Raw genomic sequence first — 21867 nt, forward strand, 5'->3', positions numbered from 1 at the left:
AGCATAAATTCTAATTTCTGTATATGATATGAAGAAGAATATGAATCTGAACCTGTTTCTGATATGACATCTGTTTCTGAATCTGATATGGGACATCATTCATTTAAACCCTTTATTCTGTTATTATTCACTATGCTTCTGCTCACTATTTATATTATGTATCTAAGTGAGCAGGCGCGTGACTAAGCCTAAGCTGTTGCTTGGAGAGTTTTGGGTCAACCAGCCACCGTGCCACTCGGGGAGGTTTCCTTTTGAGAAGGGGTCAAGTTTTTGTAATTAATGATTAAGATCTTTTTGTATTCCTTTGCTAAGCGTAATCTGGACTTTCGTTGTCTGTACGTATGGATGATGACGTGGCTATGACTTTTTACTTATATAATTATAAGTTTTAAATTTCTGTCCCATGTACGTCAGTACAACTCTATGGACATTGTATTTCATATTTGCCTTCGCAGCCCCTTATATTTTATGATATTTAGATCAGAGGCCTTTCGTAACCTAAGGATTATTGATCAGTTACGATGCTAAACCTATAGGGGTAGGTTTAAGTCGTGACACAAAACCCTACACTGAGGTTTCATTGTGTGCCAGGACAGGTTTGGGTCGTGACATAACACCCAACACTGAGGTTTCATTGTGTGCCATATCTTGAGGCAGTATGTCCAACATAATGACATTGACCCAACAATGGATAGAGCTACATGCACGCTTGAGGCAATGGTAAAAATGTTCGTCAATGATCTGAGAAAAGGGCTTTGCAACAGAGCAGGATCATCACATTCATGATGAATACGAAATGGTGCACTTGAAATTTGTTTGCTTTTTGAATAGAACACGTTATATTTTTTTTGGCATGGTCACATGATACGTTTGGATTTTGTAGTACATATACGTTAGAAACATCAAGTTTTGTTGATGTAGATTTTTGGGTTATAACGTATTATGACTTTGGTTTTATTGGATTTTGTAGTATATATATGATAATCTACATTCTATATTGGGCAATCAGTAATTGTCTTGATTATTAGTAAGTCCCATTTAGAGAATGGTAAATGAGTACCATGTGGACCTTTGCTTATTTTTTTAACATCTTCAGAAGTTTGGGGATGTTTGTTTGTTGTATTTGTGTGATTTTGTAAGTTCGACAACATGTGACGTGTGAGTAGTGTCACATGATTAGTGTGATTAGTATCATGTCATCATAATGCTATTAGTGTCATGTCAATGTAATGTGATTATTGGGTGTATTGGACAAACAATGATGAGTGTTACTTGTGAATTAAGTTGACGTAGTATCGTGATGAATACATAACAAAAATGTCTTATGAACCGTCTTGTCGTAAATGACATCCTCAACATTGACGATGTGTGTATGTTGTCGAATTATGCACTATGAGACTATATCATACATTTGGCATAATGTAAATGTTAGTTAATAGCACCAGTAGGTGTCTTGTTGGACACATAGAAAATGTCACATTTCAATGAAATAGCATTGTGACATTATCAGAGAGACGTAATCTGTCATTCATATAATGTTTTGAATTTCATAATTTTTTAAATGAATATAATGACTTTGGTTTGATATGTTATTTTCGATGTGTTGCTGATGCATGAGCAATGTATCATTTGTTATCGACCCCAATGGTTGCGTAAGTATTGTTTGATAGGTATGTTCCCAAGTGTGAAAATAGTACATTGGTCTGACATATTTATTGAAAAAATCCAAAATGTGACACCGAGTTGAACTCCACACCCCTACCCGACACATGGAGACAGTTTAGCTAATCGGACACCAGAATTTGAAAAATGAAAACCCATTGTTTTGGGGTAATGTGTTTTTCATGTGTTTTTAGAGTTGTAAAGAATGTAGCATTAGTTAACGGCACCATTGATCCTTTACATGTTTGATTGGTATATTCCAAAATGTGACAAAGATAAAAGCAAACTGAGATGTTGATGCAACACCCAAATGTGTGTAGTACCAGAACCCATGAAAAACTCCTTGTTCCCAAATTTTCTTCCACAACAGGAAACCCAAAATAAAATCAATGAGTAGACGTAAAAACACATGTAATACAATATATTAAATCCGTCTTACCAAAATGAATGGGATTAATTGAATCATAAAAAAATTTATAGCACTAAATGAATCACAATTCCTCCAAATGAGATTTACTAGTAAATTTTTCTTTTTTTTAAAAAAAAAATTTCATTGAATACAAAGAAATATAACAATTCAATACATTTTAATATTTTTTTGTATTCAATATTCTTATAAGGGTAAATTACAAATACACCCTTTGAGATTTACTTAAAATACGAATTGCCCCTTGTGGTTTGGAAAATTACAAATACCTCCTTGTCATAATTTTTTATTTAATAGAATTAATTGAAAAAGTGAAATTTTTAACTGTTCACTTATACAATAATAAAATTATCTGAATTATTAACTGAAATACAATTTTAACATTATTAAAAACTGTTAATTAACTTTATGATTTATTAATAAAAGGACCTATTTGTTATGAAATTATAAATCTTAAGGGGCATAATGTAATTTCTTGAACCATATGGAGTAATTTGTAATTTAAGTAAACTTCAAGGGGTGTGTTTGTAATTTACCCTTTTTATAAAGATTTTTGTAAAAGACTTGTTTGGAGTGTGTTATATAAGCACACTTTTTATCTTTTTTAGGTCATATCACCTCTCTATTTTTCTGCACATTTTTTTGTAATATAAGCATACTTTTTATCGTTTTATCTTTTTTGAGTCACATCATCTCTTTATTTTTTTGCACATCTTTTTCTAAAAAATCAAAAAATATACTTATTTAGATCATCTCTTAAAAAATAAAAAAAAAATTGATTTTTTTTTTAATTTTAAAAATCACTAAAAAAAAATGTTTGTAAGCCCAATGGTTAGAGTTCGGATCTTCGGCCGCATATTCCTGCGGCGCTCCCAGCAGCACTACAAAACGATGTCATTTTGTATATTTTTAAAAAAAAAAAAATTTTCTTCTTCCTTTGTTTGTTATTCAGCTTTCCCCTTTCCTTTTTTGAACCCTAGACACAGAGGCGACGATCTGGACGAGAGTTTGAGCCGACGAACGGAGAGGCGACGGTGGCAAGGCAAGGCGAGGCGACGGTGAGGCGACTGGAGCGGCGAGAGACGAACAGACAGAGTCGGTGAGAGACGAAGAGTGAACTCACGAGGTTCGTTTGTCTCCCATTCGATTTTTCCATTATTTTTTTTGTCTGATACTCTTTGTAATAGATTTTCCTTTCTTTTTTTTGCCCGTACTCTTTTTGGTTGATGAACATAGATTCTGACAATGGTTGATGAACATAAAAAAGTATTATTATTTTTTACATTTTTTCCATTCTTAAATATGTTCATCAACATAAATATGTTCAGAATCTTTAACATTGTCATTGAATCTTGAATTTGAGAATGATTTGTAGAACATATTTGATTCTGACAATGATCTTGAATTTGAATTTGAGAATGATCTTGAATTTTAAAAATGGAAAAAGTATGTTGATGAACATGTTTAAGAATGGAAAAAATATGTTCATCAACCATAGATTCTGACAATGTTAAAAATTCATTGGGAAAAAGTATTATTATTCTTCATTTTCAAATTGGGTTATCTGAATTTTGGATTTCAAATGAAGGGATTTGAAGTTAAAACTTTATAGAAAATGGTATGAGAGTTAGCTATTATTAGATGGAATCAGAAACTAATGAGGAAGACAATAATGCAGATTAAAAGAAAGTGATTTTATTATGATTTTTTTGTATTGTCTATCATAACCCATCATGGTAAATCTCTCAAATTTTATGTTGAAGTCTGTATCTAAACTATCATTTCTAAATTTGAGCTATTCTCATTGAACAATTAGTGCCCAAATTCTTGCATTTCAAATCCACAAAGCCAAATGCCACTCTATACTATAGCATCTGTGATTCTGGGGATTTTGTGAATTACCAATGTGTAATTATTCTTTGTTATATGCGAATGGACCAATGTGCCAAAAATGGGGTTAGTAGAATAGATAATCTTAATCACAACAAATTTCTTTCTATTGTGATGCTTATGAGCTTCAATGATTATTTTCCTTGAATTACATAAGGTTCTGGTGCTTCATTTGCTCGGGAGGGATCATCCTCTTTTGGGAACTATAGTTAATTCTCAAACGTTAATATAAAAAACCCACTTGAACTCTACCATCCATGTTTTATTTCCTTTTTTTTTCTTCTTCTTTATTTGTTTTTGGGAAAATCCATTTGGTAGTGATGGCTTATTAAAGTACAAAACTTGAATTATAAGGCACTGTGAATTTTACCCTAACCTACAAGGTTCCACTAATTTATGGTTAGATCTGTGTTGCATTTGAAATGTTTACTTGTCAATTTCAAATGCAACACAGTCAATTCATTGAGGAAATCCATTTAAGTGTGGTTAGATCTGTGTTGCATTTGAAATTGACTTTTGTGTTTACTTGTAATTAGGATTGACATGTCAACGAGTTCAAACAATGATGCTGGATTTTTTGAAAATAAAAGATGCAAATATGGGAAAAAAACAGGAGTGTACATATCAGAATCAGAGAAAAATCCAGGGAAGTTGTATTTCAAGTGTGCAAATAAGGCTTGTGACTACTTCGTGTGGGGAGTGACTCCTACTGGGAATGGATCAAATATCCAAAAGAGCGGGTATGATTATGATTTTGCGAGAAATAATGAAGTTGTGAATATCTTGGAACGACTTAAGGCAAACCAACGAGAACGACTTGAAGCTATCAACAATGAAGTTGTGAATATCTTGGAACGACTTGAGGCAAACCAACGAGAACGACTTGAAGCTATCAAATTCATGATGTTGACAACCTTAGTGATGGTTGGTTTTATCATGCTAGTGGTGCTGCTGAAGTGAACTTGTATTTCTACTAAGTGTAAACCACTACTTGTAGAACTTGTATTTTGTTTTGAAACTTTTATATGTGCATGTAAAATCCAAACAATGTTTAATTAATGAAATGACTATGCTATGTCAATTGTGTTGATTAATGATATTGAGTGTTATGTATATGATGTATGAAGATTGATGCTATGAAAAGAAAGTGAATATGATGTTATGTGAGTACAAAGTGAATATGATGTTGCATGATGAATGATCAATCCTTTACATAGGGCACTGTACTGCAATTCTTCCATAGGTTTTAACATGTTAAATCTTAAAAGAGACATCTCAAAGTAATCCTCAAAGAGGCATCTCAAAGCAAGCTTCCCAAATATTAAAAATAATGTGATCACTCCAACCATCCTGCATCACCTCACCACGAGTCAACAAAATCAATATCCTGTATGAACTCACCATGCCTAGCCACTTGAATTGAACCTGTGCCCCAAAGAATTTAACCTGTCCAACCTCCCTAATCACCAACCACTATAAAATATTGACTAAAACAAATGTATTCTAGATGAAAATCATAAGAACTTTATATATGCATACACACAATTCCATGAAAAAGAACATTGTTCCCAAACATTAAAAATACATAAAAAAGATATGTTTCTTCAAAAATATCCAATTCCCACCAAACATTAAAAATACATAAAAAATATATATGTTTCTTCAAAAAATATATGTTTCTAATTACAGGATTACAAACTCAACATCTCGAGGTTTTTTTGATTCAAGCTTCCTGGCACGAATTCTTGCATTTTCCTCCCACTTATTTTGACCCATTACCGATAGGTTTTGCTTCAAAATCTCAGTGTGAGGATCAATAACAATTTTCTGGAGGGCAACAGCATTCTCAAAACAGTACATGACAATCTCATCATCACTACTGCGACCAAAATACCCAATTATCTCCACCAATTTAAGGTGTTGATGGGGAGATTGGGCAGCCTTCCCCACTTTTCTTCTTCTCTTTGCAGGTGACTTCCATATTAACTGCGACAAGAGAAACAGAAGAGATCAACTGTTGCATTATTGCATGATATATTATATATAAATGCTAAGTCCAAAAAGTTCAATCAATGAAATTAAAGCACGTACCTCCAACACAAATCTGTCCAAGTAAGGACAGGCCTTTATCATCAAGGAAGTGAATTGAAGGAGACTATCATCAGCCCGTGCCCCAATTTTTAACACTAATTTCTTGAGATTTGAAAATTCAGGTAATGAAGGAAGCTTCATAGTTCTCTGGAAAAAATGAAAGTAAAAAGGAGTAACTTAAGGCATACCCTGACAAAACATTCAATATGAAGAATCAATTGAATTATATATGCAAACCTCGGGATGGAGCATGTCCAATGCAAGAAACTCTAGCTGAGAATGGCAACACAAAAGCTGGGAAAAGATATCATTCTTTAATCCAGAATCACCCTCGCCAATGTATAACATTTTAAGCATTGGAACGTTATTCAGGTATAAGCTTATCACCGGGCCCAAATAAGTGAATGAAACAAGGTTTGTGTCACAAATTTCAATTTTTTCTAAACCCAAACAGAAGACTAACTCTAAGGACTTCAATTTGAGGCTCAGGCCAGCAACTCTTACATTTACCAAATCTCCTGAACTATATATAGACAAATGGTCCAGGGCCGTGCAATTGGACAACAAATATTCAAAAACCTGTCCATTAATATTTACCCACTTCAAAGAAAGTGATTTAAGAGACTTAAACCCAAAATTGCAATGCTGCATACCCTCCACAAGTCTCAACGGAAAAGTATAGTTTTGAGAATGCTTGCGAGTAGATTCACCATTTTCTGACAAGTCCAGCACAAGCCATTGAACTTCCTTCCGCATTGCAAACTGAACCCATCCTTCAATATCGTCATTAGAAGTTTCATCCAAATCGAAACATATCCTGAATTCATCTATAGTCAAGCCTCTATGATGTTTCACCACATGATTCACAAAATTGACATACTTAGACCTTTCCACATCCCTTAACTCTGGGTTTGCTATATCTAATGTTTCATTGGCATCAAAGTTGAGTGCACTGACAGAGGTCCACAGATATCTCCATTGCTTTGCAACAATACTAGTACGTAATGCCTCTTTTACTGTCAACCACGACAATATAGGAGCAATCAGATCATTAGGCAATTCAGTGATCTGGTTCTCTGAATTACAGGCTCCCTTAAATCAGTCAATGTCAAACAACAACAACAGCAAAAAATATTAGCATGATCAACTGTAAATCTTTTTTATACGAAATGGCTGAATCAATCAAATTGGGACAAGTTACAACGGCCCTGTTTGGTAGAGCTTATTTCCAATTTATTTCAGTTTTTAACTTAATTTAAACTATTTTGATGTGTTTGGTTCAGCTTAACAATACAACTTATAGCTTTTTGTAAGTCAAAAATCAACTTATTCTTTGAGTGAGGGAGGAGAAGCTTAATTTATAAGTAAAAAATCAACTTATGTTCACAGTTATAAGCTATAAGCTGTTAAAGTATAAGCTATTATCATTTTCCCACCTCTACCAAACGGGGCCAACATGAACATCATAATTTTCTGTTGCATCAAAGTCTTCCAATCTTCAAGAGTAAGATGTAATGATCATGATAATCAGAGCGACATTTATTACATTGAAAATTAAAAATTAAAAAAAAATGAAATCAACATTTATAAAAAAAGTACTTGGAAAATCAGGAACTAATCGATTTTATACAAAATGGCCTAATGAATCGAAGAAAAATCCAAGTAAGCGACATTGATTATCTTGAAAATTAAAAACAGCATAAACATGGCTGAATGAATAAAAATCCAAGTAAGCGACATTGATTATCTTGAAAATTAAAAACAGAACTATTATTAGATAATCAAGAAATCAAGAACTAATCTTTTCTGAATGAATCAAATTGGGATCAGAACAGCATAAACATCATCATTTTATGTTACATAACCTTCCAATCTTCAACACACACACACACACACACATATACATAGAGAGACAGAGAGAGAATAGAAATAGGGTTTACCTTTTGTCGGGTACCTCGCATTCGTTTTCCCATTTGATAGTATGTCAATCAACAGAGAACGTGTATTCAACAATGCTCAGAAAAAGAATCGAGTGTTCATATTTCAGAAGTTTTTCGTTCTTCTGCAATCACAGGGTTTTGGATTGGAGAGAGAGAGAGAGAGAGAGAGTGTGGGATTTCAGTGATGGAGATGGGCGGCGCTGTATATCGCAATGGTTAGGGTTAAACACAGATGAAATAAACGAGCGGGAAATTCAATTTTTTTGGGAGGGAAAAAAAAAAACCAACTAAACAAAAACGACGTCGTTTTTTACAAAAACGACGTTGTTTTGGAGAGTGCGGCAGAGAGGGCCGCTGGCTTGTGCGGCCGATGATCCTTATTCCAATGGATAACCATAGAATGGATCCATACATATTCTGGGCCAGGAAGAACCTATCTCGACGCCGGTACAACATAACCCCGAAGCCAAACAGTGCCCAAACCCTAAACCCCAACAGAGAAACTCAAAAGATCAAACTGAGGAGGAGGAGGTTAGCTTAGCGTAGTAGTAGTTATACGTGGCGGGAAAACTCATCGAATCGAATCCAATGACAGACGAGAAATCAACGCCGTTGGTCTCGGAAAGCCCCAAGCACTCGTTCGATCAACGGCCTGAATCTCCCCAGCGTCCTTGGAAGCTCCCGAGAATCGCCGGCGAAGAAATCATCAACGACGACGAAGACGGAAGCCCTGGTGACGAAACGATGAGTCAAAACCCTAGAATGCAAAGGTACTTGGTGGCGATCGAGTACATTGGGACTCGATTCGCAGGGGCACAGAAACAGCCCAATTTCAGAACCGTCGTGGGTGTACTTGAGGTAATCTTGTCGTTACTTGTTTGGTTTCTAAGAAAATGTGAGAAAGTAATACGGAAGGTTGATTTAAAATTTTGTCACGAAAATCTCGATTATATGTGTTCTTTGTTTTGTTTTGTTTTGTTTCGTTTTCTTTTATTGTTAGGTTTTCTATTGCAACCTAACAGAGGGTCGAGTGTTATTTTGATCAACAATGATGCATCCCCAATTTTGGAGTCTAATTGAGCTCTAATGACAATAAATAAATAAACATCACGTCACAGTGAGGGCCAATCCATTAGTTCTCATTAGAACTCCTTCATTAGAGCTCCCAATCATTTTTGTATTTTGATTTTCTTTTTTTTCTTCTCTTATTAGTGGTTTACATTTTTGTATTTTGATTTCCTTTTTTTTTTTTTTTTTTTCTTATTAGTGGTTTACTTAGTCTCAACTGTGACTTTCTGTTTGGTTGCTTAATAGATATTTTTTTTGTCTTTGTTTTTAGGGGTGAGCATAGTCCAGATCGGACCGGTTTGGAATGAAACCAGAATCAATCCGTCAACTACGGTTCCATTAAAATTAGAGCTAATCCAAACCATTTAAACCATGGAACCAATATGAACCAAACTATTTAAACACAAATCGGTTCGGTTTGGAATCACGATTTCACACAATAAAAATCATATAACATTGTTCTAGGAAACATTCAAGATGTAGCAAATAAATATAAGTCCATCATCTAACAAATAAATATAAGTTCAACATATAGCAAATAAAATTCTCATTTAACAAGCATTTTATTATGAAAATAACATTTACAAAACTAAACTTATCCTAAATAATTTATATATAAAAAAAATCAACAAAAACAGCAGGAAAACACAGCACCAACAACAACCCAAATCAACTTTTAATATTAATAAGGCCTAGTTTGGGAAGACTAAATAAGTGTACTTTTTGACTTTTTATGAAATATGAGTTGGGTTTGGGTTGGGTTTGAAGTGATGTGTTAGAGAGGTGATGTGACTTAAATAAGATGATGTGACTTAAATAGGATAGTGACTTTTTGACTTTTGTATTATTTCAATCATGCCAAACTTGGCCTAAATTGATTATTGATAGTTAGTGGTTGTTCCATTGAGAGCAGCGCCTCTTTCTTTCTTTCTTTGGAGGGTTCCTTATTTTGATTTTATATATAAAGGGTTAGAATTGTATGCAAGAGGGTGTATGGCATAATGGTAGGGTGGGATAGTAAACGGTCCAGATCGGATTCAATCCGGAACCGTGTATCATAATTCGGAATTGATCCGTAAACAACAGATTGCGAATTTTTCCTATGAAGCATGATTACTTCGACAAATATACCGTACCCGTACTGGGTACTTATCGGTGTATAGTACTTCGTATTTTGCATACGTATCGGATACAAGAAACACATACCTTTTTTTTTCTCTTAATTTTTAACGTATTGTACCTAGTATATACTCAAGCCGTACCGTATCTTAGTCAAAACAATATTTTCTTCTACTACAAAGATAAACTTCCTTTCACTAGACTTTTTTTTTATTTTTTTTTTAGTTTTATACTTGGCATGATTTTAAAATTAAGTAATGGTTTATAAGTTATTTAATATAATAACATTTAATTTTAGTTTATACCTATGTTACCTGAAATGTGGATTGTTCTGGTACATGGAACGGGAACGGGATACGCCAGATGCTCTAAAATGTGATACGATAAGGGTAGGTAAACTTGTATATATTACACTTAATAATTTGAGGTATTTTTAGAGTAATTTTCTTCTAACTATTACGCATTTAATAAAATGTATTGTTACTTCTTCTTTTTTTCATTTTTGATGTTTTTGTCTTGTCAAAACATAACTCACATTAGATTTTAATTTATTATATTTGATTTTTTTTCCTCCTAAGGTGACATTTAAGGAAATATATTGAAAAAACTTTTGGGATCGCTTCAGATTACTAAATTTACTGTTTTGGAACGGAAGTGTATCATGTTTCAGAACGTGCGTACCAATACGTAATTTGCTAAGGGATTAGTGTTTTCTGGTAACACGAGTTTATACCGTTACTTTTGCCATTAAATATTGATTGTAGGTTGGATCTTAACAAATTAAACCACTTAATCAATTTTTGTATTATTCCAAATTAAAAATAAATAATTTTTTACTAACGTACTAAGCCGTGATCGCACCTTATTTTTTAAAATTTTACCGTATCAACGTACCTATATCGTACTAGTACCAGTACTCGTACCTGTACCCGTGCTTTATAGTTTTTCAAACCAATCCAGAACCACGGATTAGAAAAATCAAATAAAAAATACCGGTTAGACTTGACCGATTTTGGTTGCAGATTTTTCGACTCACCTGCTCACCCCTATTTGTTTTCTTTGCTTCCCAAAAAATAAAAATCTTGCAAGAAGGAATCAACAAAATGGATCATATAGAAGACTCTATGTTGCGTTGAGTTCATGCCGAATCAAATGGTGCCTCTATACATGGTTCTTGAATGCTAAATCAACCACCTTATTTATGATTGATTTAGCCTAACATACGTTGGTGGTCAAGGCGTGGGCCTGGTGGTGTGCTCCCTCCATAGTCTCATGTTCGAAAGTCCATACAGGGCTTTGTCCTAGCTTTGATTGGGACCCCCGTTAGTGGATGGTGGGATTGGTCGTATTAGTCGGTTCAGTGAGCCGGATACTGAGTTATAATCCAATTATAGTTGCCTCCTGGGCTAATAAAGCCAAAATATTAGTTGTTCCATAAATCAATTGGCATAAATAGGGTTGAGATTTGAGGTCAAATCATGTTTAGTTCATTACACTTACAAAAGATTAGCTCTAAAGAGTAGGTAGGTGGCGATGTCGTTACTAAATTTTAAAGCATCTTACCGTCAAGTGACGAAGCATACACCCACTAATAAAGCTAGATGTTTGATTATCCTTATTCTATGTGTTCCACTTCCACACTTGCTTCCCTGTACATCTTTCAATATGTCTTAATATTTAGCATGTTTGATATACTTTTTATTCCCTTATTCACATTGTGTGTGTGTGTTTTTCTTCTTTTTTTTAATACATAAACAAATTGTTTGGTAAAATTTGGGTTTTTTCATGGTTCATGCAGGAAGCTTTCCATAAATTTATTGGACAGCCAGTTTCAGTCTTTTGCTCAAGTCGAACTGTAAGATAATATTTTGCTCGTCTTTATGACTACTAAATAATGATTGTTTGTATATATGTATCACTAAGTATATAATTTGATATGATTGATTGTTCTAAGAGAGGTAAAACATGAGAGTATTATCTTGTGGGATATCTCTTCTCCACCAATCCCGAGATGGACCAGAAGATATCCCTCCTATAAGTATAATCTTGTTTGTCTTTAGTCAAGCCAGTGAGGCTGCAGTGGTAATTTTACTATGTTTTGAGGGCCTAGTTGGATTTAGCTACATTTGAGATGAGATGTAAATCTGGAACGTGTACTTGTCTCCAGATTTCTAGGACCAATTGTTATTGTTCTTTTGTGGCATTTTTGGCTACTTTACTTTTTAAGCAACTCTAGAAAGGATATTCTATATTTTATTTTACAGGTATCTATTTAGCGAAGCAATATTTATTTATTTTTTATTAAATAGCGATTGGGTGAATACATCTTGCTGTGACAATCTGAAGCTTTCCAAGCCTAATGTGCTTGTGGCCCTTGATTTGTCCATCGACTAATATACCTTCCCAAGAATTGGGGGACGTGTGCTTTAGCTTTCATTTATGTTACAGGAGCTAAATGATTGCTTGCAACATGAGTATGCTTTTGATCATTGCACTGGATATGCTGATAATTTGTGTTATGTTATTTTATTTAAGATGAAGTGGTCATTCAGTTTTACTACTGTAGGATGCAGGAGTACATGCCTTATCGAATGTTTGCCATGTAGATGTGGAACGCATAAGCAAAAGGAGACCTGGTGAAGTGGTACTTACGTACAAAAATTCGAATCTTTTCTCTTTTGGTTGCATGTATGATTTGCATATGTTGCTGATTTGGATTTAGCTCATAAGGAAGAACAATTGCTTCTATGGTTTCACTGTGCAATTAACTGTAATTTTCCACTTTAACATTGGAAATCCATCCAATGAAAGAAGCATATCAATAGGTAATTTCATGCACAATCACAAATTTACAATGCTTATCTCAAAAAATTAAGATATCTTCTGATAATTAAGATGAGTTTGGAACATAATCCTTTGGTCGTTATGTACTGGACTGCTGAATCAAGATATTGCCCTATTGATACAAGTATGTTTAGGCCGATATGTATCTTAGTTTCAGTTGATATTGACTTACAGTCTGATACACATGTTAACAATGAAAGGTTAAGCTTCTGAAGTTGATCTGTATCATGTTGGCCTGTCTCAGGCAAGGTGTCCTGTTATATCCAGTACTTCCAACTTATGCGCAGGATTTAGTTGGAATTTAGAATTCGATATACATAGCTTAGCATTTATACAAATTGTTCTGTTTAATTAGAAAAGAAATTAAGTATAATGCCTTGTCCTTCTTTCAGCCTTCAACACTAACAATTATTATAGAATTCCAATTTCTTTGAGTTGTATTTTTGCCATTTGAGAGGCCAGGAGAGCATGTGTTTTCTTTTGGAGTGGTTTTGTCCATAGGGAACCAAATGGTATTCTTAGATCATTGTTCTGCTATTAGAGCAAGCAACTGCTTGGTTTGGCTGAACGCTGCTTGCAACATGCCATTGAAGCTCAACACAAGTCATTCCACTTTTGATTTATTCCCCTTCAACCAATCTTCTCCCTTTTTCATGGGAGTTTCGGATGTATTGGTGTTAAACATCTAGAGATGTATGTTCGTGTATCTTTCTTTGGATAGTTGTTTACAAGTAGTTGTTCAAAGTCACTATCAAATACTGCAATTGGCATGGTTTCTGGTAATTTTGATATGCACAAATCAATTTGCCTTCTATAGACAATAATGTTTCATTTTAAATTATGTGTCACTGTAATACCCTCACCCAATTCTCGTGAATTAATTGAAAAAGCAATCAAGAGAAACATGAAGTTACCTATTTTATGATGTGAATGCTCTGCCACTCACTTTCAATCTTGTTAAAATGCAGTTACCACCTCATGAACCTACAGTGGTTAGAAGAGCTGTCAATCATTTCTTACAGGTTTGGAATCCATTGACTTGATAGGTCTCAAATTTAGAATTATGGCTGCACACTAATCCTCTGACCATTGACCCTGTATTTATTTATTTTAATTCAAAGCCCCCCCAAAAGATGCAAAGATCGTGCATTCATCATCTTTCTTTTCAGCCTTGTTTTTATGGATTTTCTTGGGTAATTTTTCTTAATTTGAATGCTCTTGAAACAGAATGACGACATCAAGTGTTTCTCAAGTTTGTGTATTTCTATAGTTGCTCTTTTCTGTGATAAAACTATTGTATTATATTTTGGAGTACCATATTTGAAGGATTTATATTTCTTTATGTGTGTGTCTTCTAGTATATTTCCCATAGCTGGTCTCTACATCCACATGTGAGATGATTTTATTTGATGCAGCTGTGGATGGACATGTTGTACTTATTTATATGATCTTTTAAATGATTTACATCATGCCATATTTAGCTGAGAATCATGTCCTCGGTGACAACCATGTTAAACAAGGCTATCCTCTTAAATTGTTGTCCTTACATGATTTTTGATTAGTAATTAATAAAATAACTTTTAACACCTTAATTTTCTTGTCTTTTACAAAAACTCATTGTATCCTTGTGTTGATGTACTTAAATATGATTCAAGTCTGTTAAGACCACCTTGTCATGTTTCCATATGTAAATACACAGACATTCCCACATATTTGTATGTAGTTGTTCTTTTGCACTTAAATATGATTCAAGTTGTTCATTGGATCTGAGGGAGACTGGCGTGAGCCAAATCCATTTTGCAGGCTTGGCCAATTTTATTCAAATAGATCAGGCATTGACAAAAGGTTGGCTGGTTGAATGCCTACATTGTAACGCAAGCTATCAGACAAATAACTGAATGTATTCTGATTTCTAGTATGACAATGCTTTGGGTTGAAACTACTATTTGGAATTCAGCTTCAAACTCAAATTTGATTCATGGACCTGAAATGCTGACCAACTTGCATACCAAAGTTCTAAATATAAATTTGGTTCACCTCTGCCCTAATCATTCAATAATTTCATTTTGAGGAGATATTGACTCTAATCTGTTCTGATTTTGCAGCAGAAAGAGGGTGATATAATGGTGATAGATGTTCGAAGTGTTCCACATAATTTTCATGCTAGATATAAAGCTCAAGAACGCACGTAGGTATCAAAAAGATTTGAAATTGTGTTAATAGAAATTACTACCATATAGAGATAGTATGCATGCTTCTCTAGATGAGTCTCCATGAATATGCATGCTGTCTGTATATAATTATGTTCTAACATCAGACATGGATACTTTTCATGGACTGTCAAAGGTAAGACTATAGTGCATCTTGCTACCATTCTGCTTTGAATGCTGGTATCTGCAAGAGAAGTACTGTTATGCTGCAGCCAAATTTTTACTTTATAACCTTCTAAGATTTAGTTCATTGATCTAAGAGCAATTGATCTTTTGAACTTACAATTAAATACTAGAAGCATTGGCTGGTTGGACCTATTATGCCTGTTACCTCTAACCTTTTGTCATTTCCACTCTGATAAGTTAATAGTACGTTTGCTTCTAGTTTTAGGTGCTTCCTGACAGATGTGCTTATTATTTACTCTAGTGAACATACTCTTGAACAATTTGAATAATTTTACTTTAGGTACTTCTATCGCTTGCTGTCTGGACCAGAGCCTTTGTCAACCTTTGAGAAAGATCGTGCTTGGCATGTTCCTGAGGAGCTAGATATTCTAGCTATGCAGGTTAGATAATAGATTCAACAATTTGCCTTTTTTCAACTTGCGTTTTATGCTTTATTTGATCTTATCAAATATAAAAACCATCATTTACTTTAATGTTGGCCAGAGAGCATGCAGAGTTCTTGTGGGACATCATGATTTCAGTTCCTTCAGGGCAGCTTCCTGTCAGGTCATTAGTAATTTCCCTGATAGTTATTGTGGTGCTTCTGAATGCATGTGATACTATGCTTTATTAAACCTTTTCCTATTTGTTTGGCTTGTATAATTGACTTTACAGAACATGTGCATGGCGTTGTTTATTTGTATTTTTGAAGTCACCTGCTTCCCTTATCTATGATGCTATACCCATGCTTTCATGTCTTTAGATGCTTATCAAGGTTCTTTATCCCATCATCAGGCTCACGAACTTAAATGTTAGAAGTTTTTATTTTTCCACTTTTTTGATAGAGTTAAACAACAGAACAAGAATCATGCACTTAACCTAGATAGTGTGGGAACCTTTGTCCGGATTATTGGCATTACCATCAGAATTCCACCATCTATGTGGAAACTTGTTTTAGGATAATGAACAATTACTAGGATTGTGCCTGTTCATGTGGGATCAGATTGATGTATAGATGCCAACTTTGAGCAGATCTAAGATTCCACGAGGTATCTATTAAGCCAAAGTATCTTTCTCTGTCTGGTAAGTTATTAGCTTGAGTCACCAGGGCCTTAAATACAAGGCTCATGACTACATTCTGGGTCTGAAAGGCAAGTTGTCTAGCTTTATGAGGCTGAGCTCACTCGATTATATGTGACTTGGTTGTCTACCAGTACCAGATAAAATTCCTTGAATTCTATGAAAATTTACATTTGAGACCCACAACATTCTACATGTGAGGAAAAATCTACCTCTATCCAAAGTTGTCATGGTTGTGTTATATGATCAACACATCTCAAGTCACCACAACAAATTTCCATATTTTTTTCTAGTCCAAATTAATAGATTACATTGTAGTGTGAGTTATTTTTAAGTAGAGCAAAGCACCAAAGGTCAGGATAAATCTAGGAAGAAAAACCCTAAGATACTTACTTTTGTCAAGGGTAGGTTTGTCATTGAATATGAGCAGTCTTTTGATTTGCGATTTCTGTTTGAGCACAAGTACATATAAAAAATTGTTGTCAGATGCTGAAATTTCAGCTGCTTCTGAACTATGTTTCTCTCTCTCTCTCTCTCTCTCCAAGAAATTAACGTCTATCGGAACAAGTAGTTCCCCTCATTCTTTATCCTTTCATGCTTTCTAAGGATTATTAAAGCAATATATGTCCTGGATGTGTTCAATACTGTATTGGGTATTGTATAAAATTTGATGAATGCCATCTGACTTGCAAAACTATGCAATTGTCTCCTTGCTTTACTAGGGGATGTTGTACTGGTAATTTTTTATTGGATCTTTTAGACATTTTGACATTGTAAAATGTATGAATGTTTTAATAGGCAAAGTCACCTATCAGAACTTTAGATGAATTTGGTGTGATGGAGGTAGTGTCTACTCCATATTTTCCTTCAATCATTGAGAGGGAACAAAGCAGTTTTATTGGGGAAGATCCCTTTGCATGCAGCAGTGAGTCAAAGACTGATCTGCCTCATGGTTCTTCGATATCCACTGAAGATAAAGTAAAAACTTCAAATGGTGAATCCAATGATGGATTTGGCGTAAGGAGAAGACATCGTTGCTTTGTGGTCACTGCAAGGGCACGCTCCTTTCTATACCACCAGGTTGGAATTATGCTTCTTCCTTTTCTATTAATAATAGTATAGTTGTTAAAGTCTCAAGGCAGGCGCTCTAAGGTGCTATCCTACAACCTAAGCTCAAGGCACAACATAAAACGAGCCTTGAGTGTAGTTGCATGTGTGATAGGCATGCATATTAAATATAATTAGTACTTCAAGCAATTTGACATATGTAAGACAAATAAAGATGGTGAATTTCTTAATGTATACACTATGAGAGTTAAATAAATTGGCTTTCATCTAAATCTTTTCATTTGGTAAAGGCATCAACCCTTTGCAAATTTACAATAATAAAAACCTATTTGGAACTTTTTATGCGTGTAGTATAATTTTGAACACTATGATTTAAGCACTGGATATATCTGTTTTCAACTAATCAACCATAAGCATCTAAATCTAGAATACAAAATACTAAAAATGATTAAACAATGTTATCTATCTAGAAGACCGTGAATAGGCAATCAATTAGTGACCATTGACAAATAAAAGGATAAAGATTGGTTCATTAAAACAAATGGTGTGCCTTTCTAGTAGGCTTGAAAGAGCCTACTAGAAGGCGCAAGCCTAAGGATTCTATGTCGGCTTGACTGAAAGAGTCTGGTCTGTAATGTAGTAAGGCACTTTCAAGCCTTGATGAGACTAGGGCCTTTTTGGGGACCTAGACGTGTCTTTAACAACTGTGTGGTGGTATGTTATGTTCTTCAAGTTTCCTTTTGCTTGATTTATTCCTAATTGACGTGCTCTGAGCATTGATCTAATGGACCACGGGGCAGCAAAAATTTGTCTTTGGGTGAACTGAAGACATTTGCAAACAATGGTTATATCCACACAATTACAAACTTCTCTAGAGTAATGTTTGTCCACTATTACAGATGTATCAATGAAAGAAATTTTTTTCCCACCCGTAATTTAACAAACAAGACAATAGTTTAATACAATAACATGGGAGCATTAAGGATCACTTGCCGAGTTGCCACTTCAAGACTTCTCTCCTCCATCGCATCATGAAATTCATTGTAACATATTCAGCCTCCACTTTAAGTAATCCACTTGAGCTTTCAATACTGAGAGTTTCATGTTCTGAATAGTTATGCACTGGGTACCTTCTTGGCTTTATTTTTGAACTTATCGGCATGTAGCATATAAAAGCTGGAATTGTTGCATATGTTCTTGCATATTTTAGGTTGAATTCTTTTTTCTTGTAAACTCCGTAGTCCACAGTCGCCTTTCTTTTATCTACAATTGCCCTTGCATTTCCATACAATTGCTTGTGTCTCTATTCATCATTATCGATTATGTCATGCATTGACAAATGAGTAAATGAACTAAATAAAAAAACTTAAATTTTAGATAAGTTGACTAACCAGTTTAGAGATGCTTCAAGTTATTATATATAACGATGGCATTATCATTATCATTTTCTTCGGTGTGGCGATAAATAAGTGATTAGAAGTAAATTTAGCTGTTTGTTTGGATCTTTCAACATGGGATATGGGTTCCTAGGAACTTTATCTAAAGATTCCTGCTAACTTTTGCCCAGGTTAGATTGCTAGTTGGGGTTCTAAAAGCTGTTGGCACTGGAGAATTAACAATTTCTGATGGTATGCACCATGGCATCTATTGCCTTTAATCCTGATACTCAGAACTAGTTTGATTTCAGTATTGTCTCAGACTAACTCCGTGTTTTAAAATTGAAATTATTGCAGTTGAGCGCATTCTGAATGCAAAGAATGTGACTGCTGCAAGTCCCATGGCCCCGGCTTGTGGTCTCTACCTGGGAAATGTGAAATACGATTTGCCTTGTGATGTGCCAAAATAACTAGTGGATTTATTAGATTATGGACTTGTTGGGCTAATGGACTATTGATCAGCATTTGTTTTTAATCACTCAGAATATGGCAAATAATTATAGTTTTTCATTTAATTTTCTAAATTTTTTTTGTCTTTGTATTTATTGTTATGTAGACATTTTGTAAAGCTTATGACTAGGTATTTGGAATTTTGTCAACTTTGTCCGTAAGTGTTATGTAAGTCTAACGAAGTTAGGCATGCATTAAGTCTTTGGTTTTTGTTTGTATCCATCTATTGTATTCTATAAATTGGTATTCAAGCCAACAAATAAAACAATGTAAACTCTTTCCATCTTTTTGTGGCCAACTTCGTCTCTAACTTCTCTTAACTCCATAACTCTATCATAATTTTATAATAAAAATAGAAAGCTCCTTTCCTTTTGTTAGTTTGTAATTGGTATTAGAACTTAGTGAAGAGTTTTTGAAAGTAAGATCAAGCCATGTAAGTATTTCTTTCTGTGTATAAATTTTGACATATATATATATATGTGTGTGTGTGTGTGTGTGGTGTTCTTAATGATAAAATAAAAAAATAAAAAAAAACTTTCAAAAAAATTTTCGTCAAGTTTAGTCTTTAATTGTGTATCACTTGTATTTTATATCTTCATAATTATTTGTTTCATTTATAATTGTTGTAACACTTATATGCTTAGTGTATGTCAAAATTCATATACTCATTAAGATCTTTTGATTAGTAGTCATAATTAGGCATTTTTAAGTCTTTAATATCATAAAGAGAGGTTTTAGGCACCAGATAATACACTAGAAGAGTCTTAGGTACCAACGACAATGTATAATGGCAATTAACCCTGAAGATATAATATGCTTTGGAAATACAAAAAATAATGTTAATAATAAATATAACCATAGTTTGCATATTACTAAAGAATCTGCAAATATAAATAGTGTGTTCTAATTTAAACAATATTACTGATATTATGTGTTCTTGGTTTTCTAAATTAGATAAAAATCAAAAAATAAATCAAAATTATCTAGAAGCCAAAGTTGAGTCTATAGAATCTAAAATAGACAATTTAGATTCTATAATAAATATTGACTTAAACAAAGAAGCAAAAAGCTAAATAAACAATTTGGTGACAAAATTAGAAATTATATCTTTCATAAACAATGATGGAATGAATAGTCCAGGAAATAACTTCATTCTTAGGCTATTTTATAGAACATAAGATATTATGGTACTTCAAATCAATACTTATAATAGAACTGAATATGAAAATATTATTGAAATATTGGATTATTGGAGAAAATTATATAAAGATCTAGATTTGGGTATTGATGAAAGAAATAGAATACTAGAACAGATAAGAGAAACTTATTTAGAACATGAAGCTATTTTACAACACTTTAATTATGATATTAATATGTCAACTAATGATGATGATAGTCAATCATCCTTATCTGAAGAAACAATAGATCAAGATGTTTCACCAGAAATAAATAAGGGAAAAAGAAAGGCAGAAGAGCCAATTGATCTCGAATTATTTGGCACATAGGGAGTTGGAGAAAATTTTGACTTTATTCAATCAAATGAAATTAAAAATGATACTAGCACTAGAAGTACCTCCAATCCTACACCTGGGCCAATAATATCTAGAAAAGGCAATAATCATAAGTATCCAATAGCTCAAAATGGTACTTATCTAGACTTGTCTCATGTTTCATTTAAGGATCAGCCACAAGCAATTGATGATTGGACACAATCATTGTCCTTCATTATTACCAATTATAAAAATAGTTGGTCAAAGGAAAAATTCCTTGATTATATTGCAACAACTCTCCAGGAAGATGTGTTGCAATGGTTAAGACAGTGGGAAAATTTTGAAATTGGAAAAAGTCAAAAAACAACTCTGCTAGGCAAATTTTCTCACACTTGATACAATATTAGTTTGCAAAAATTATAAAAGAAAATTTATATGATTTTGCAGGAGATACTAATTTGCAAGAAGTATATTTTGACTAAATTAGAATTATGTAATATTTGTCTTTTTGAAGGCTATGTTCAAACTTTTAAAAAATATTATTATCTTATTGATCCACCAGAAAATCAACCTTGGTTAGATCAATTTTTTCATAAACTTCCTAATCCATGAGATGAATAATGTATTAAAACATATCTTGACTTTCTCAAAAGAATGGGGAAAGAAGAATATGATTATCTTGGTTTTCGCATTAATTATGTTCTCAGACGAATAACAGATCGGTGTCTAGAAGCAAAGGCGAAAAAACAAATAAAAAATCAAATTTCCAACTCACAATATAGTAAAAAATGTTGTGATAAAATTTTGAAAAAAAAATTGAAAAATTGGTTGTAATACATTTCCCAAGAGAAAGGGATTTCCAAAAAATGCAGAAAATATAAATGGAAACCTTGAAAAAAGAACAAAACTTTTTCAAAAAAGAAAAAG

At 33.6% G+C, this 21867-nt stretch overlaps 2 protein-coding genes across 4 annotated transcripts; one reads left to right on the top strand and one right to left on the bottom strand.

The window, feature by feature from the left end:
* Window positions 1-5478: 5478 nt before the first annotated feature.
* LOC114309789 (F-box/FBD/LRR-repeat protein At2g26030) lies at window positions 5479-8221 on the bottom strand. The gene is made up of 4 exons (XM_028255601.2): window positions 8011-8221; window positions 6308-7162; window positions 6071-6217; window positions 5479-5965 (listed from the first exon to the last, which is right to left on the bottom strand). Exons 1-4 carry the CDS (start codon window positions 8041-8043, stop codon window positions 5663-5665), a joined length of 1338 nt encoding a protein of 445 aa, XP_028111402.2. The 5' UTR covers window positions 8044-8221; the 3' UTR covers window positions 5479-5662.
* Window positions 8222-8418: 197 nt separating this feature from the next.
* On the top strand, window positions 8419-19735 carry LOC114309792 (Pseudouridine synthase family protein). Of its 3 annotated transcripts, XM_028255614.2 has the most exons (10): window positions 8419-8868; window positions 11996-12052; window positions 12764-12841; window positions 14010-14063; window positions 15147-15229; window positions 15718-15817; window positions 15921-15983; window positions 17295-17576; window positions 19132-19192; window positions 19298-19735. In XM_028255614.2, exons 1-10 carry the CDS (start codon window positions 8599-8601, stop codon window positions 19408-19410), a joined length of 1161 nt encoding a protein of 386 aa, XP_028111415.2. In that variant the 5' UTR covers window positions 8419-8598; the 3' UTR covers window positions 19411-19735. The 3 variants fall into 3 exon arrangements, with proteins under 3 accessions (XP_028111415.2, XP_028111417.2, XP_028111422.1); XM_028255616.2 differs by lacking the exon at window positions 12764-12841; XM_028255621.2 differs by lacking the exon at window positions 17295-17576 and having other exon boundaries at window positions 8423-8868.
* The last annotated feature ends 2132 nt before the right edge of the window (window positions 19736-21867 follow it).

Source organism: Camellia sinensis, chromosome 2 (genome assembly GCF_055761805.1).
Source record: "Camellia sinensis isolate YWXY chromosome 2, ASM5576180v1, whole genome shotgun sequence".
Classification (NCBI taxonomy): Eukaryota; Viridiplantae; Streptophyta; class Magnoliopsida; order Ericales; family Theaceae; genus Camellia; species Camellia sinensis.

What these genes read in the sequence shown, in the direction of transcription:
- LOC114309792 (XM_028255614.2), top strand. Translation starts at nt 8,599, where the DNA reads ATGACAGACGAGAAATCAACGCCGTTGGTCTCGGAAAGCCCCAAGCAC. An exon ending in CTGTCAATCATTTCTTACAG is followed by an intron (nt 14,064 to 15,146) that starts GTTTGGAATCCA and finishes CTGATTTTGCAG; the next exon opens with CAGAAAGAGGGTGATATAAT. An exon ending in GCTCCTTTCTATACCACCAG is followed by an intron (nt 17,577 to 19,131) that starts GTTGGAATTATG and finishes ACTTTTGCCCAG; the next exon opens with GTTAGATTGCTAGTTGGGGT.
- LOC114309789 (XM_028255601.2), bottom strand. Translation starts at nt 8,043, where the DNA reads ATGGGAAAACGAATGCGAGGTACCCGACAAAAG. An exon ending in TGGACATGCTCCATCCCGAG is followed by an intron (nt 6,218 to 6,307) that starts GTTTGCATATAT and finishes CATTTTTTCCAG; the next exon opens with AGAACTATGAAGCTTCCTTC. An exon ending in TGGACAGATTTGTGTTGGAG is followed by an intron (nt 5,966 to 6,070) that starts GTACGTGCTTTA and finishes CTCTTGTCGCAG; the next exon opens with TTAATATGGAAGTCACCTGC.